Genomic DNA, 16,148 nt, shown 5'->3' with positions numbered 1-16,148 from the left:
GAAGTGTCAAAGGGAGTGCTTTAGTGTCTAAATTCACTCCCTTACAGAAGCTGCTTTTCACCAGGTTTTGGAATACACCAAATTAAATTAATAAGCACCTAACTTTTGGAACTCTCTCAATAACCATGGAGACTGAATGCTGAAATCTGTGATGTAAAAAGTCAGCTGAAAGAGAAGCACAGCCTTCTCTTATCTGTCCTGCCGAAGAGAAGTTAGACATCTTTTCTCATAAAATCCTAGACCTCACGTGGTAGCATGCCTCTTTTCCGCCCAGATTTATAGAGTGTGACGTGGACGTGATTAGACAAGCGGGGCAGGTTACCTTTCTTTTGATACTAGATATATGTTTCCATGAATTCTCCTTGTAAGAAAGGAGCATGGGAGAAGTATGACAAACCAGGAGAAGTCCAAAGGGCACGCCTGCCAGGACAGTGTTCCCCAGCCTTCCACCTGGCTCAGCCTCTTCCTGACGTGCAGATGACACGGAAACACAATTAAGCCTAAATACAGGCTGAATGCACCAGGGTAGCAGTGGCAACCAGCTGTCAGCTCTTATTAGCTGCTGCATAAAACATACCTGGAGTGTGGTTTGTTATCAATTACTTGCTGAAACGAAACAACTGGGGCAAGGCAAGACCGCCACCGCTCACACGAATTACAGTGATTGGTTGATTGATCAGGGCACCTGTTGTAAATCATAACCGCTCAAACAATCACGAGCCGGTGCTTTAATTTGTAAACAAAACTCAGGTCGCTGCTGAATTGCTCTCACTGGAGATGAGCATTTGGGTACGTTTCTAAATGGATCTCGCTGTGGTTTTTATGCCAGGGTAAAAATAGGTTACATTATCACGGGGAAAAGCAGCTCTTTGCCCGCCTCACCTCCCCACCCCTACTGATGGCCACAGGTTTGGGTCCAGTCAGAGAGGAGAAATTCCTCTAAAGATCATGGACATTAACATTTGATCCCAGAGAACGGCAAAATTAATCTTCACTCTCAAGTACCTAATGAGACAGTGTTATCCTGGGAGGGCTGATGAGGAAACTGAGATCAGGAGTCTGCGAAATGTTCAAGGTCACACTAGAAGCAGGCGACCTAATAGGCTTTGCCTAGATTCACAGCGGTGATCCAAGGTCGAGGTTGAGTGTTTCCCTGATGTGTGGTGAACAGGGCTATTGCAAGCGACACTCATGTGAACTGTCATCTGGGGTAAGTTTCCACAGAAATGGTGACATTTGGGTCGGTTCCCAGCCCTGGGAAGGCAGTGCGGCTGGGAACAACTGGAGTAGCTGACTCCCCCTAAGCTTTCCACTGGGTGGCTGCCACGTGGCCTTCCCAGATGCCTCGTCCTATCAGTCAGGAGGGTTGAAGCTCAGTCACCTTTACGGCAACATTTTCCCCCTCTCTCCATCTCTCCCTAGTTCCTGTCCCTCCCAAATCTGTCACTTCTCTAATGATGAATAAAGATGGCTTCTTGGGAGGGATGTCCGTCAACACCGGCGAGGTCTTTTGCTCGGTTCCAGGCCGTTTATCTCTGCTCAGCTCAACTTCAAAATACAAAGTAACTGTGGGAGAAGTTCAGAGACGGCTCTCGCCCCCTGAATGCCTCAACGCGTCTCTCCTTGGCGGCGTCCTCAGAAGGTAAAACAAAATAAAATAAACAACAACAACCAACACACACACACACACACACACACACACACACACACACACACACACACACACACACACACGGGGAGAAGGGTGCTGTGGAGACCGAGGGAGAAAGTCCGATGCAGTTGCCTAGCAACCCGGAATCTAAGCCCAGCTCCGTGTGACGCCACTGGAAAGCTGTAGAAGCTTCTAGCCCGGTGTACAGCCCTCAAGAGCTAAGTTTTCCAACGCAAGCCCCACCCATCTCGGACCTATTTGCGCATGCGCAGTCCTCCTAGCTAATCCAGCCGTAGAAACCTTTCACTTTCTTGCCAGAGCATGATTCTCTCAACTAAGTGAGTTCACATCTGGGGCATGAGCCTGAGTTCAAACCTGAACCTATCTTCCCCATCTCACCTGAAACCGAAAAGGCGGCTCCCATCACGCTTTCCATATACTCTCCATTTCACTAGTTTAACAATACAGATGGAGAGTAGCTACGTTGGTCTCCTGATCAATGCACTGGTATATTGTGCTTCGCATTTTGTAAAACCCTTTTCTACTCAGTAACCTTCCTGCAATAGCATCACATCTCACAACGTTAATACTCTTCTATAATGAAAAGTCGTCATTTTCTGGGGGCCATGCAATTGCTCTCCAACACTGCCACCCGTGGATAGGCTCCTGGTGAAAGTGGAGAAAGAAATGGTTATTGTGCCAACATCTGGACCCTCGGCACTGCCCTGGTTAAGTGACTTTGTATGAGACAGAACTTTCTGAAGTCAACCCACTTGAGATGTTCACTCTCCCGTTCTTTCCTAAAAGTGACTGGGTGAGAAGCACGGCAACATGCTTCACCATGGTAACCACTTTCCTTTTATTTTTATTCAGCTCTTAGAGGACATGGGAGCCTAGAGGGAAGCTAATGCTGTTGTTGTGACCTAGAACGGGTCTTACTGTAAATTTCCTTGCTCTGTCCTTGTTTCTTTTCAAGTTAGTCTTTTCAGTTCAGAGTCAGGATGATGATAGTTGTTTATTATTATTATTATTATTATTATCATCATCATCATCATCATCATCATCATTGATTTTTGAGACAAGGTTTCTCTGTGTATCCCAGGCAGTCCTAGAACCAAGAACTCACTCTGTAGACCAGGCTAGCCTGGAACTCAGACAAATGCCTTTCTTCGCCTCTCAAGTGCTGGGTGTGTACCACCATACCCCAGCTTCCCGAGTGGGGGATGTTTTAATTCAATTCCTGAACATGAGTGTATAAAATTTATGAATTGTGATAGTGAAGACAAAGTGTTTATCATATTAGCAAGCTCAAAAGTGTTGGTATTGTTGCTATCATAACAAACATTACATGATTACAAACGTCAATCCTCTCTCCCCTTCTAAAATGTCTCCATTATGCAGTTGGTTTTTTGGTTTTTCCTTTAGAAGCCTACCTGTTTCTGGAAACTAGCCCTTTTTTCTTTCTTTTCTTTTTTTAAAGCGTGCCTGGATTCTGCTCTCCTCACGGGCTCCATAGCCAGTGAACCTCTGCATGCACATGACCAATATTTACGTTTTCTGCACCTACTACTCTTCATTCTAATTATTCCCATCTGGTATCTCCCCGCTACACACCACACACACGCACACACACACACACACACACACACAAAGATTTTTTTTTAAAAAAGACTTACTTTCTATGCTCTGTATTGCAGAAATTAAGCAAGCCTCAGCAAACTCTCAGCGAATAACTGAAGGGAAGGGGTGCAGCAGTGCTAACCTCAAGTTAAAACCCCTTCAAGCTCCACTGGGCTCTAGATTGCTAAGTCTAAACTTTGTTTCAGGAACACTCTGAGGTTAATCAGAATGTTAATTCTTGCAATTGCAGAGCCAAATCGAAAAATGGGGGGAGATCCTTGAGAGAAAGGCTAGAAAAAATCGGTTTGAATTTACCCGCGGGCAGGCGCAAAGCAGCAAATGTCACCTTACTCACCTCCCTGGTGGAAGGTAAGCAAGACCCGGAGCCATTTCGCCAAGTAGCTGAGCTTAACTGTCGGCTGGAGGCTGACATTTTACATGTTTCATGATTAACTGGAAATCATTGTGATTGCTGTGCCCTCATGAGTTGGATGTCAAGGGATTGCAGGAGAGACATCAGAGGTCTTTTTACTTAGAGGAGGCTAGCAAGCGGCAGGGAAGCGGAAAAACAAGGGATATAAAAGTTCCTGTGCTCCAAACAGGGATCAGGCCCAATCTCCAAGTCAGAGAAGGGGTCATTTCCCTGGCCATAGTGGCTGAAGCATCCTCTGCTTAAGCTCCTGTTATAACATCTCTGTGAGCTGCAAAAGTGTTTGCTGATAAAAAGTAGGTGAGGCTGGTGAGGAGAAAGGCACTTGCTTTCAACCCTGACCACCTGGTATCCACCCCCAGGTCCCACAAGATAGGAGGAGAGGTCTTCCCTGGTTTCCCTCCCACCTCTACTCTCTCACCCCCCAATAAATGTAATAAAAATTAAAAGACATAAGAAAACATGTAGAGTTCATGAATCTTAACGGTTATTGTAAAACTCATGACCATTCCAGGGTTCTGTCACCCAACTTGTAGGACTTAAAGAGATATCCATACCTTAGCAAGTCCAGCAATGCTTATGAGAAAACTAAGGGGCAGGGAAGGCGCTATGAGACAGTATTGAGAGGCAAGTTGAATCTTCAAGGCAACTTCATTGGTTGTGAGTTAAATGGCCACAGTTTTACTAAGAAACTTCTCATTTGCTTGTCAGTTTGGGTGTTCAGTTGAAATCTATGGCCAGGAATAATTAAGATCATCTATGCTGCTTAGAAGAAGACTGACTGCTGTTGAATGTGTGGAGGGGAAACAAGAAACACAGCCAAGGGGACCACATGGAAGACCGTGGATAATTTTCTCTGGAGTCCTTCCGTGTCCTGTTTCTGTTTGTTTCTCTTCCATATTTTAGTAGATATGATATTAGGGCTCTTGTAGGGAATTGGTTCTTGCAGGATTTCACCTTATGTTATCAAAAAGAATGACCATGAAGAGCTCAAAGAGTTGCAGGCACTACATAGCACCATCTTTAAGGCAAAGGGTTTTTGGCTCACACTCACCCACCAGAGGCCTTAAGTCACCACATTTTTCAATCCCACTTGCTAGTGGTTGACACTTCTCTGCCTGTGAATATCTCATTTTGCTTTTAGGGAATCATTAATATCAAAATCCCCATTTTCGAAACAGTCAAGGTGATCTTAACACGAGATAGATACTTTGGGATGGAAAGGGAAGAACCTGGAAATCACACCAAAATGATAATATTTGGTGCACAGTTTTGGTACTATGAAACCTTGTAAGCATTGTGCTTGAAGTCTTTTGTTATTATGATATCACTAAAAGCAAGTCACAGTCCCTCAAAATAATGTATCTGTGAGATCATTCAACACCTCCCCTTTCATTCTCTGTTTGTGATCTTTCCTTAGTCCCCAAGGCTGTGCCCTACGAGGTAGTAGTGCTTTATTCCAAAGGGTCTTCCTCCTAAGCTCCAGAAGGCCTGGTGTGCCCCGGTGCCTGCAGTTATGTATTTGTGCAGGGACAGGTTTTGAACGAGGAATAGGATGACAGCAAGCTCGGAAAGAGAAAAACCTGGACAGGGGCAGAAAAGTGCAGGGTGAACAGGAGAGTTTTGCTGCTGACTAGAAATACTCTTCAAGCACATGTCACACGCAGTAATTAATATTCAGCAAGGTTTACATGCATGGATTTGTTTATGCATGCTAGTTATAAATATGAGACAATTTGCCTAATAGAATTGTGGGAAGATGGTGCCACTTGCACATTTCATTGCAAGCAGGTGTAACTGGTGCTTTAAGTAGAACATTTAAGTAGAACAGAGGAGACTGGCTGGCATACCTTGCCAGAGGTCTAGATTCAGCTGTAAGGTGGCTCTTGAGCCCCTACCCCCAAGTGAGTGAGTTGCCGGAGGACCGCTGCGTCTCTTGCGGGGGGAGGGGTGGGGTGCAGTGTCTGTCTAGAGTCTGGTTTAGGCAGAGGCTGACTAAGGCTTGTCCTGTTCTCTTTAATTGTACTTTTTCGGTCTTGGGTTTGAGTTTGTTCCGTATCTGTCCTAAGGTGTTCATGACCTGGGTGTTGACGCTCTGCTGCTCTCCTCATAGGGGAAGCCGTTCACTTAGCTCGGGACTTTGGGTATATTTGCGAAACAGAGTTTCCTGCTAAAGCCGTGTCCGAGTATTTGAACAGACAGCACACGGACCCCAGTGACCTGCACTCCAGAAAGAATATGCTTCTGGCCACCAAGTGAGTTCCCAGGTCCCTGGGTCCTGATCCTGAGCTCCCTCCCTGACCCAACTCCTCTAAGGAAACTGTGGAGCTGGAGTCGTGCAGCCTCTCTGGTTTGGGTTCAAAGTGCCTTGTCAGGAAGGGTGCCTGTGCCTGTGTGTGCGTGCGTGTGTGTGTGTGTGTGTGTGTGTGTGTGTGTGTGTGTTGGGGGGGTGAAGTAGACTTGAGGGTTAAGGCTTGTCCCAATCCCGGTATACAAAGAGAAAGCAGGCTTTTGACTGTTTTTCCTCCTGGCACCTGGAGTGTCGTCAGGCAGATTTTCCCCAATCTCTTCCCAGGCCCCTAGGTGAATATTTCCGTCTAGGCTTTGCAGTGGTCCCCCTTGCCGTCGGAAGGACAGCCATGTGTGTTCGCTCAGGGTGTCTATATGTCACCCACGTGTGCCCATCTCTACCCACAGCTCTAATTACTCCATCTCCAACGTTGCTGTTTGTCATCTTCCACGGGACTTGTAAAATTTACGACAGCTCCAGAGGGGAAAACAGTAAATCTCTGGCTAAATTTAGGTCTAGAGCTCATTTGAACATTTACAGTGGGTTTTCTATTTATTTGATTTACTCCTGTCTTTGGCTTCGGTGTCATATTGTTGGTGTTTTATGACCAGCTCAGGCCTGCAGTGGGCGGCACCGCGTGCACCAGCACGTTTCTCTCGCGGGCGCGGTCTAAACAGCAGCGCTCAGCTCATTTATTTAGCGTTCCAGGACGCGGTTTGTTCCGTTGACAGCGTAATTTAAAGAAATATATGGAAGGCTGAAAAATCATTTGCTCAAATTTGTCCAGATGTTTTTGAGACGTGATTGGAATTTGATTGTCCCTTTCCGCAGGGTCAAAAAATATTAATGTCCCAGAAGTTTAATTGCTTACAGAGCCTGGTTTGGGCTGTGTAGATTTTTAAATTATCCACTCTTAAAACATTTGTTCTCCGCACTACAAAATTTCTTTTTTTTTTTTTTTTGGCACTTTGGAAATGACTACAAACTTAAGGAACGACTTTAATCATCTTTCCCAATGATCAAAACCTGGCACATGCCCTCATTTTAGAAGGATTTCTGCTAATGTGCTATCTAGCCATGTCATAGTATTTTGTTCGTGAGTATATGCTCTTACCCTCTTGCTCAGGGACCTGAGAGTAAGGACCAGTAGTATTTTATAAGTGAAAGAGAACTTTAGGGGGGAAAAAAACAAAAAACAACAAAACCTAACAGGTCTAAAGCAGGTAACAAGATCCAAAGAACCTCCTAGTTTCCTAAAGGGGTGGTTTGACACCTCCTACCCACCCACCAGGAAGCCTTAGGATTTTTAAGGCCACTACTTTGTAGCCTAGGGTATCAGAACCACCTTGGGAGCTTTTCCACTTTATTTGTGTCTGGACCCAGATGGAAGGGAGGTGATTCAGAGCCTGGAGCGTGCACGTGAAACTCACTGAGGCCAGCCCTATTGGGTGAGCAAAGTCACTTGCTGTGGGGGATATGTGGATGTGTTCTGAATGAAGACCTTAGAGGGTAGGCAGAGTCTCTATCTGTGCTCTCTACCCCCCAAGCCTGCCTTAAGAATGTCTGTCAATCTTTCCATGGTTGTCAGTGGATGGAAAAGGGATTCCCTATTAGGTTTATTGCCGGCCCTGGGCAACATAGCAGCACCCTGGGGAAGGGTGCCCCAAGGGTCTTTCAAACACAGAAATCTGCCATGTTTACCTGATAGTTAGGCCTCCATGTCCTATTAACCATTTCTGGCTGTCTAAGTCCACTATGCTATACAGGTCTGCTTCTCTTGACACACCACAGAACCATAGGCTGGGAGAAGGCAGGTGGTCAAGAGAAGTATGCCAAATCTGAGAACAGCTTTGGCCTCTGGGATGCCAGGCTTCAGCTTGCCAGCAGAGCCAAGTTATTTAACCTTCAGGGCTAAAACGCCTCCCGTCCATTTCCTATATTAAAACTCTCTCAAATAAGCCCAATCCATAGTTGGGCACACAGGGTTCCTAAGGCAAGGAGATTTCTCTAAATTGTAGGTGCCTTGAGGAAATAAAAACCTAAAAACCTTCAACAAATAAAAATCTATCCTCCCTTGTGTTTTAACCATCTACCTTTAAATTTTATTTAAACTATGAAGAAATCCTTTTATATTGACAACAGTCCTGTTACACAAAGTTTTTAGTAGCTTACATTTGCAAAAAAAAAAAGTGGGACACTTTTTTTTTAAAAAGAAGGGAAGAGATATCTCTCTTCCAAAATGCTGCAGGTAAAGGGGTTTTGCTTCGAATGGAATCAGCATTCTCTTTTAGAATAAACAGGTTTTTGCCTTGGGCCATGCAAGGTTCCAGCAATCTGCTTCGGTGCCAGGGACAGGCTTGTGGCTGAGGGGTTTTAAATCTTTCAGGTTTTGTGTGTGTGTGTGTGTGTGTGTGTGTGTGTGTGTGTGTGGCGCGAGCGCCCTAAAGGTTGGAAAGGCAAGGAGGGGAAATAATTAAAGGAAATGTCATGTATCAGCCAAAAATTATTGACTATTCGAAATCAAAAGCCAAAATGCCTAGAGAATTTCCTAAAGCAGAATACAGGTGGTCCGGGAAGGGAGAGGGAAGGCGTGAGGGTGGTGGAAGGGGTGCATTCCTCTCACCGGGTCCCTTGCAGAGCCAGCTGCTGGGTCGAGGCAGCGCTCTAGGGAAAGAAACAGCCGAATCTCCTAAGTCAGCCTTGCTCTCCACCGACCCAAGGCCTCTGGGCTTGTGTGAGAGTACTCCTCGGTTCCAGGACTCTGAGGATGTTTTTTCTCTTCCTCCCTCACTGCCCGCAGGCAACTTTGTAAAGAGTTCACAGATCTGCTGGCGCAGGACCGGACACCGATCGGTAACAGCCGGCCCAGTCCCATCCTGGAACCGGGCATCCAAAGCTGCCTCACGCACTTCAGTCTCATCACGCACGGCTTCGGCGCCCCGGCCATTTGCGCTGCACTCACGGCCCTGCAGAACTATCTCACCGAAGCGCTCAAAGGCATGGACAAGATGTTCTTGAACAACACCACTAACAGGCACACGTCTGGGGAAGGCCCAGGTAGTAAAACTGGCGACAAGGAGGAAAAACACAGGAAATGAAAAAAAAAAAAATAAAGAGAAGGAAAATGTTTTAAATACAAAAGGAAAACAGAAAAAAAAATAATTTTAGCTTTAACATATTGGATTGGCTTTGGAAGAATTATATTAGGTAGAATACACATACAATCAAAAATTAAAAAAAAGAAAGTTAAGTAACTTTAAAAAAAAATAAACTGAGGCATCAACGGAGCGACAAATTGGCTCTCCGGTGTCTATTTCAAGATACACATGGAGACAACCGTCCGGATTTTCCACTTCGGTTCTTTCGAGTTTAGTAATACAGATAATAAAAGAAAACTATGAACCCCCCTTTTGGAAAATAAACATGAGACTAAACGTGAGAACACGCTAACTTATTGGAAGAAAATTGGAGAAACGTTGGTGTCAATGCTTTGAGAGCTGGTTGACTGAGACGCACGAACTTTTAAATTTTTAATTTTTTTTTTTAAAGGAAACTCTCGCAGTCCGCGCGCTCCTCCTCACCCTTCTTAAGGCTGCTTCCCTCCCTCCCGCGGTTCCGGGAATCTGCTGGGGGATCCCCGCTGTGATTAGTTCTTTGGTCGTTGTTAGTCTCTTTGGTGTCCAGACCTCGCCTCGTTCCTATCTCCCCGGTGCCCAACTCCCCACCCCCTGTGTGTTTAATTAGGGAGGCGTGGAGGGGGTGGGGGTGGCGCGGGGTGGGGGTGGGGGAGAAAGGCCTTAGCTTTTGATCCGGTCTTGAGAGTCGAGACTCCCGCGGCAGAGGAAACCAGACCGATAAGTTGATTCATCATGGTTCCTTTCAGAAAACGTTACTAGTTCCCAGACTTGCCAGCACCTGTTCACAGAGAATATCACATTCGTTATACTTGTGTCATCTAGAAGTAGAGTTTAAAAAAGAAAGAAAGAAAACAAAACACGAATACTTTGATTAGTATGTAATTCCTTCGGAGGGGTATGTACCATTTCATTTTCTTCTGTTTCCCAAAGCTTTACCCGCATGGTTTATGAGCTTCTTCAAAGAAGACTTGGGCTTCCTACACAATCTATAAGGTACTGAGAAAAAAAAAAAACGATCCTTTTAAAGTCAAAGCCTGTGTGTCAGAATTGGGCAGGTTCACTTCTTTAAAGAAGCTCAAAGGAACTCATCTAGGAAGTGGCCAGCGTGGAGGGTGGGGGGCAGCGTTGAGTCTTCTTGCTTATACCCTTCAACACAGGAATTCCCTCAGGGGTGGGTCACTGCAGAATGCCTTGTAAGGGAGTAAGCCTTCTTGGGGATCTGTATTCTAACAGTATTTGTCTTCACTGAAAAACAAATTGCATTTTCTTGGGCTCTTTGGGGATTGTTGTTCTAATGGAGAAAGAAGCAGCTATACGGATTTATTTGGGAAAGACAGTCTACAAATGACCCTGAGCCTTCTGAATAAAAGTGTCCCCTTTCAGACATACATTTATTTGGGCACAAAATTCATAACACCCACCATCACCCCAACCACCACCACCACCACAAACACCATCACCACGCAAAGTGAAAGAAAGAGCTTGTATTTCAGCCTCAAATTCCTGTTTGGACATACTGGGAATATTCCCAGCCAATGAGGATCCAAGCATTTAATGTATCTCACTTCTCTCACCCCAACTTTTCACCCGTACTGCATCTTAGCATTACCAGGAAATAAGCCTGCACCTTTAGCAAGAGCAGTGAAATCCTCGGAGCATTTGGCTGGTGAGATAGGTTAGTGTGGGTACACTTGTTTCTTTTTCAACAGCCTAGGCGGGATCTTTGCAAAATCCATTGGGATAAAAGCTCAGTTGCTTTCTGTGGTTTACAGATAGCTCTCCCCACCCCAAAAGACCTGGACAGCCAGTTTCACCATCCCTCTCCAATCCACCTTAAAGCAAGGGAAGGAGGCTAAAGTTTTAGGGACTCTCTGAGAGCTTGACTCAGAGGGTTTTGTTTGAGGGAAAGGAAAGTCACCCAGTGGGTTTTAGGTCACTGGAGGTTGTAAGAAACAAATGAGGTCAGACAACATCTCATCTCCTATTTCTAGCTGCTTCTCTGTCCTGTGAGTTCTCAGGACACAGTCCTAGACAAGCCGAAGGGAGTGTAGAGGGCAGAAAAAAGACATTGTGTGAACTATAGACTCGAGACTTTCCCCAGTTTAAAAGCCCGACCCCTTTTGTCCGAGGGCCTGATGCTAGCCTTAGTTGAATTCTGATTGCACAAGGCCAGCAGAAAACACACTGAAAAACATCGTCTCCTTTCCTTGCAGGGCAACGCGCCCCACGCGTGTGACACCGAGAGACGCGATGGATGCGCCTTGCTCTTACTACTGTGCAGGTCCCGGGAACTTGTGGGCCACTGAAGCCCAGTGGTGTTGAGGACATAGAATCAGCAGCTGCTGGGGTCGCCAGTCACACGGGCCCTTCCTGCTCTCAGTCTCACCCTAAGGGCTAAGGCAACCGAGAAAGGCCAATCCCCGAGTAGGTAAAGGGTCGGTGCCCCACTGGCTGCTGCGGGGGAGGGGAGGAGGTCCTAGAGATCCGTAAAGTCCTTTTGCCGCTAACAGTCACTCCGGGTCTCACTTTAGAGACATTGTGGCCTGGAAAATTTCACAGAATTCGAAACTTCCACGTGTTCTTTTCTGCCAGGAAGGAAACTGGTCTGTACCCCCACCCCTCTCTTGCAGTGTGGGCACCAAATAGGAACTGTCATATTTGGGTAGGTAGGCTCTCTTAGATGCCCAGCTCTCTGTGTGAGCATCTGGGCAGGTTCAGGTAGATAGACTCGGCTTCCCAACCTCCCCCACCCACTCCCTGGCGGCCTTCCGACCTTCCGAGTGAGTAGTCAGTTTTGGGCCTTCTTTCCTCTTTTTTTCATGTCGGACCTCCAACTCCTTGCTTTCCTTAGCCAGGCCAGCTACGTTTATCTGATAATTGAGTTATTAAAAGATTTGGTTTCCTTGGGCTTATAAATCAATAAACAGTGGGATTAGCACAAGAGTTTGCCTTTTAAGTCAAGGAAAACGTTTAAGGCCAGACCCTTTGAGTTTTGTTTTCAAACCAAACAGGTGACTTGCAGTCCCCTCCTTTCCCCCTGCACTCTGTAGACGTTTTAGGCCCCTACTAAAGTCCTGGGGTGACAAACCAAAATAACTAAAGACCGAAGAGTAAGCCTGCGGCAGCCTAGTTCCCTGGAGCTGCTTCCAGGCTTTGCTTAGCCAATCCCTCCTACTCTACTTTCATCCTGGATTTCATGGAGTTTGCTTCCAGGTGAGGGGGTCATTCTCCAGGGACATTTAACTCCCATCCCAACAAGGAAGCAACTTTCTTCTCTCAGCTTTCATCGACTTATCTTGCATTTTCTTCCTTCTCCCCTACCTCCACAGCCTTGCCTGGCTCCACCCCCATATAAAGAGCCCACCCCACCCTCAGGGGCTTTCAAAGATCCGACTTTTGTTTTCATTGGCCAAGGAAACCACTTTCTCTTGAGCAACTATTTTACATCCTATGAAAACGCTGGTCGAATGGAAACTCCCAACCCCCTAACTTATCTGCATAGTTCTTCCCTTGCACTTGCGTTGAATCATCACACCTGAAATCCTGTACTTGCAGTACATTATGTGGAAAGGAAATGACCTTAAACCATCCGGCACTGCCTCAAGAGTTCTGACAAGGTTTCCCTCCTTTGCTGATGTATATTAAATTACTGGTGAAAGAAAAGAGAAGTATTGAAATTCATTCATTTTCTTTAAGAAAAAAAAAGGAATGAATACCATTTCTTCTTTAAATGGCAAACGACTCCCCTTTTGAGTTCGTCTCTAACTCACTATCATTGTTTTTAACCACCCAGTCAAGGAATACCAACAGCCTCTTCTTGAGAGCACTCTGGAGGGTATCCGTGTTAAGTTTGTATATATTTATTTATGCTTAATTTAATGGGAATGTGTAAATATGATGGGCAAGTAGTTTGGGATTATTTATCTGTGAATCTATACCTCTGTGAATGGGTGGTTTTTTTTTTAAAAAAAAACGCTTGACCCTAGGTAGAATTCTATCTGAATTTTTCTGTTCTTTATAGACAAGCTGTTATGGTATTGGGTAGAAATTGGTTTATTGTCCAGTGTTAACCTGATTTACATAAATAAAAAGATTGTTGTGTTTTTGTTGTGTTCTCATCTTCAGTTTCTTAAACATGGACAGTGTTTTATTCTGCAGACAGCAAAGAGATATAGCAAAATGATTTCTTCCTTTTGCCGCCCCAACGGAAGTACATAGTGTTTTTGTTACAACAGAAATACAATAAATTATGCTTATCAGAAAAATGAACGCTTTTGTTTCCAGTAGGAGGTGCTTTTTTTTAACTTTTACATTTTCAAATGAATACTAGTTTCAATCATATTTGTAATAAAAGTTTATGTTACCTGTATCTTATTGTTTATTTTACCCTTAAAAGAAAAGGAGTGATCTATTTACTCCCTGGGTGACAAAAAGATTCTGAGTTCAGGTCAAAGATGCAACAGTGGGAAGTTGGATGTGTTCCCAGGTGGTATTGGTACACACTGCAAAACTGGGTGCTGGTTCCTACATTTGGATACCTGGAGGGACTAAGTGGTCAATTTCAGGATGTATTCCTTCCTCACTGCATCAGTTTAAGGGCTTTTGCAAATAAATGATGCCCAAGTTTCCTTGGTTTCAAAGACTTGTACATGACTTAGTAGGCTGTTTCTTTTCTAGGGTTCTGAGGCTGCCTCAAAGCAGCCAGCTGGTCTCATATGCAATAATAGACTCGGGCTTAGCTTCATAAGCTTCTGCGACAACATTTCTCAAACTGTATTTTGTCTCAAGGTAGGGGTATCTTCCTGGAGGCCAGGAAAGCAAAGTCATCCAAGATATTCTACAGTTTGTATAAGTCACTGCCTCTTTAAGGGCTTCACAGACTTTATTTGTCCTTTCCAACACCATTATTGTCTAACTTAACCATAAAAAGCAGAAACAGCAGCCAGTACCTACATACAGAAATGGTACATCCTGAACTCAGATTACATAAGTGTTTAACAAATATTTGATGTTTGAATAATAAATAGTATACCTTTCATAAGTTTTCCACTTTCCAAATCAGTCTTATACAGAAGAGATGGTACAATCTGTTTTATGTGAGGTTTTCTAATCCTTGTAGTATTTGTTAATTTAAGGGAAGAGAGTTTCTATGGCTAAAATTGTAAACAATAGACTCAAAGAAAAGAAAAGAAGGGAAGAGGGAAGAAATAAAGATGAAAACAAAAACAGGAATCCACAGGAAGTGTCATTATAGGTATGTGTGATCTATAGAAATTGAAAGAAAACTTTTGAATGTGCCTTAATCTCTTGGTCAGTTGTATTAACATTGAATATCCTTTTCATTTGCTTTACAGAGTGTGGGGATGGCTAGCACTGGGCTTATATAAAGAGAGTTATGGGCCATTTTCATACCCTATGACAACTTTTCCTGCAGCAGGTGAACACCAGACCTGGATAAACAGACTACTGTAATCTATTATCCCACAGGTAAACTTGGACCATTATGACTCTCCAATCACTTTTTGGTAAGAAGTCAATGACCTTTCTAAGCAAAACTCCAGATCTATAAAGGCCATAACTGTGGAAAAAGAAAAGGATGAAGAGAGAGAAGGGACGGTTGGAAGCTGAAACCATCACTGTGGTCCAAGACCTTAGAGGAAGTCAGGGAAGAACTATGGGTGGAGGAGCTCTTAAGACTTAGAGCATCCCTGCAAGGGTATCTTAAGTGGCCCCAGAGGTGGAGTGAGTCACTGCCTCTTCCCTCTGCCTGGAGCTCACCAGAACAGCCGCAAAACTTACATCCCCATCGGGAAACCCACCACTGGCTTAAGGTCCTGATTAAGGTAGAAGCTTAACGGTTTAGAAAATTGAGATGTTTTTCTTTTATTTGAAAACAACTGATCCTGCGTCCTTCCCTGGGACCACCAGGCTGGTTGATGGCTCTTGTGGGTCTCCTCCTTTCCAGAAAGCTCATACAGCTCCCAGACCCTCTAGCTGCCTTTTTGGGTGAATGGTTGTCTGTCTTGTTGAAGACTAAGAAATTAAACGTGCAGCGCACCAAGTCCATTAATTTTAGTTTCCAATTAATCTATTTATAATCGAGCCGGAGGAGCTCTATCAATACGATCCTATAAAATTGAAGTCTTCCCCATAAATCTTCCAAGTTGCTTATTTACATGTATTTCCTGGCCCTTTAATGATCCCACTGTAAACTCAGGGAAGACTCTAGCCGACCCCACCCAGGACTGTGTGATCTCTTCCTTTCCTTCTCCCCATCCCTCAATGCGTTAGACGCAGGCTGGGAGCGGGGTAGAACTGGGAGGGAGAAATTCATTTCTCCTCCGTGACTTTGTTTCCTTGTTTCTATCCCAAACCTGCCCTCTCCATATCCCCCTTCACAAGCCTCACGTTGATTTATATCGTCATCAACAGCATTCTTGCGACTGTATTTCCTCTCATAGCTTGGGGTGAGCTCTTTTTTCACGTCTCTGGCAGCCACTACTTTAAAATCAGGCCTCATAAATAACCCGAAGGGCTCGCTCAAGATGAGATCCGTCAAATGTCTTTCGGAGTCCACTTTTCTAGTTTGGATCTCTCTCTGGCTCTCCCCAAGGTCACAGATTGGTGCAGTCCCCACCGGCTTTTTCCCTTCACAGCACTGAGAACTGCAATTTAGAGACTGGGTACCAAAGAAGTTATGCGTCTTGGGAAGCAGCTGCAAGCGTGAGCACCGTGTGTGCGTGCCCCAGACCGCGTGGAGCCAGCGCACTGGGCGCCTGCAGCCAGCATCTGTGAACACTCCGGGATGTCGGACAGAGTGTCAGGAGCGCGCACGCTCGGACGCCTACGCACGCGCACTGCCACGGACTCCGAAACGCTCCAGGGTGGATCCCCAGCAGCCAGAGCCATGCTGACCCAGTGTCTCTGCCAGGGTTTCTCCTGCGCGCCCTGGGGATCAATAGGCGCTGGCGTTGCGAACTGCTGCAGCGTGGGCAGCACCCCTACTTCCTTTCTTTTCCT

General features: G+C 45.2%; 1 protein-coding gene across 2 annotated transcripts in view; it reads left to right on the top strand.

Annotated features, from left to right (window-relative positions):
* Tfap2b (transcription factor AP-2 beta) overlaps positions 1–13,452 on the top strand; it is a 28,978-nt gene extending 15,526 nt beyond the window's left edge. For both annotated transcript variants that reach the window (XM_075980648.1, XM_075980649.1), the window contains 4 exons: positions 1,423–1,642; positions 3,522–3,640; positions 5,815–5,956; positions 8,792–13,452. In XM_075980648.1, the coding sequence (XP_075836763.1) occupies positions 1,423–1,642; positions 3,522–3,640; positions 5,815–5,956; positions 8,792–9,089 (779 nt within the window). In that variant the 3' untranslated portion in view covers positions 9,090–13,452. The remainder of the gene's footprint in view (positions 1–1,422; positions 1,643–3,521; positions 3,641–5,814; positions 5,957–8,791) is intronic.
* Positions 13,453–16,148: the final 2,696 nt, after the last annotated feature.

This window comes from Microtus pennsylvanicus, chromosome 7 (genome assembly GCF_037038515.1).
Source record: "Microtus pennsylvanicus isolate mMicPen1 chromosome 7, mMicPen1.hap1, whole genome shotgun sequence".
NCBI classification, from domain to species: Eukaryota; Metazoa; Chordata; class Mammalia; order Rodentia; family Cricetidae; genus Microtus; species Microtus pennsylvanicus.
The sequence above is the reverse complement of the archived record's forward strand: the minus strand, read 5'-3'. Positions and strand labels throughout refer to the sequence as shown.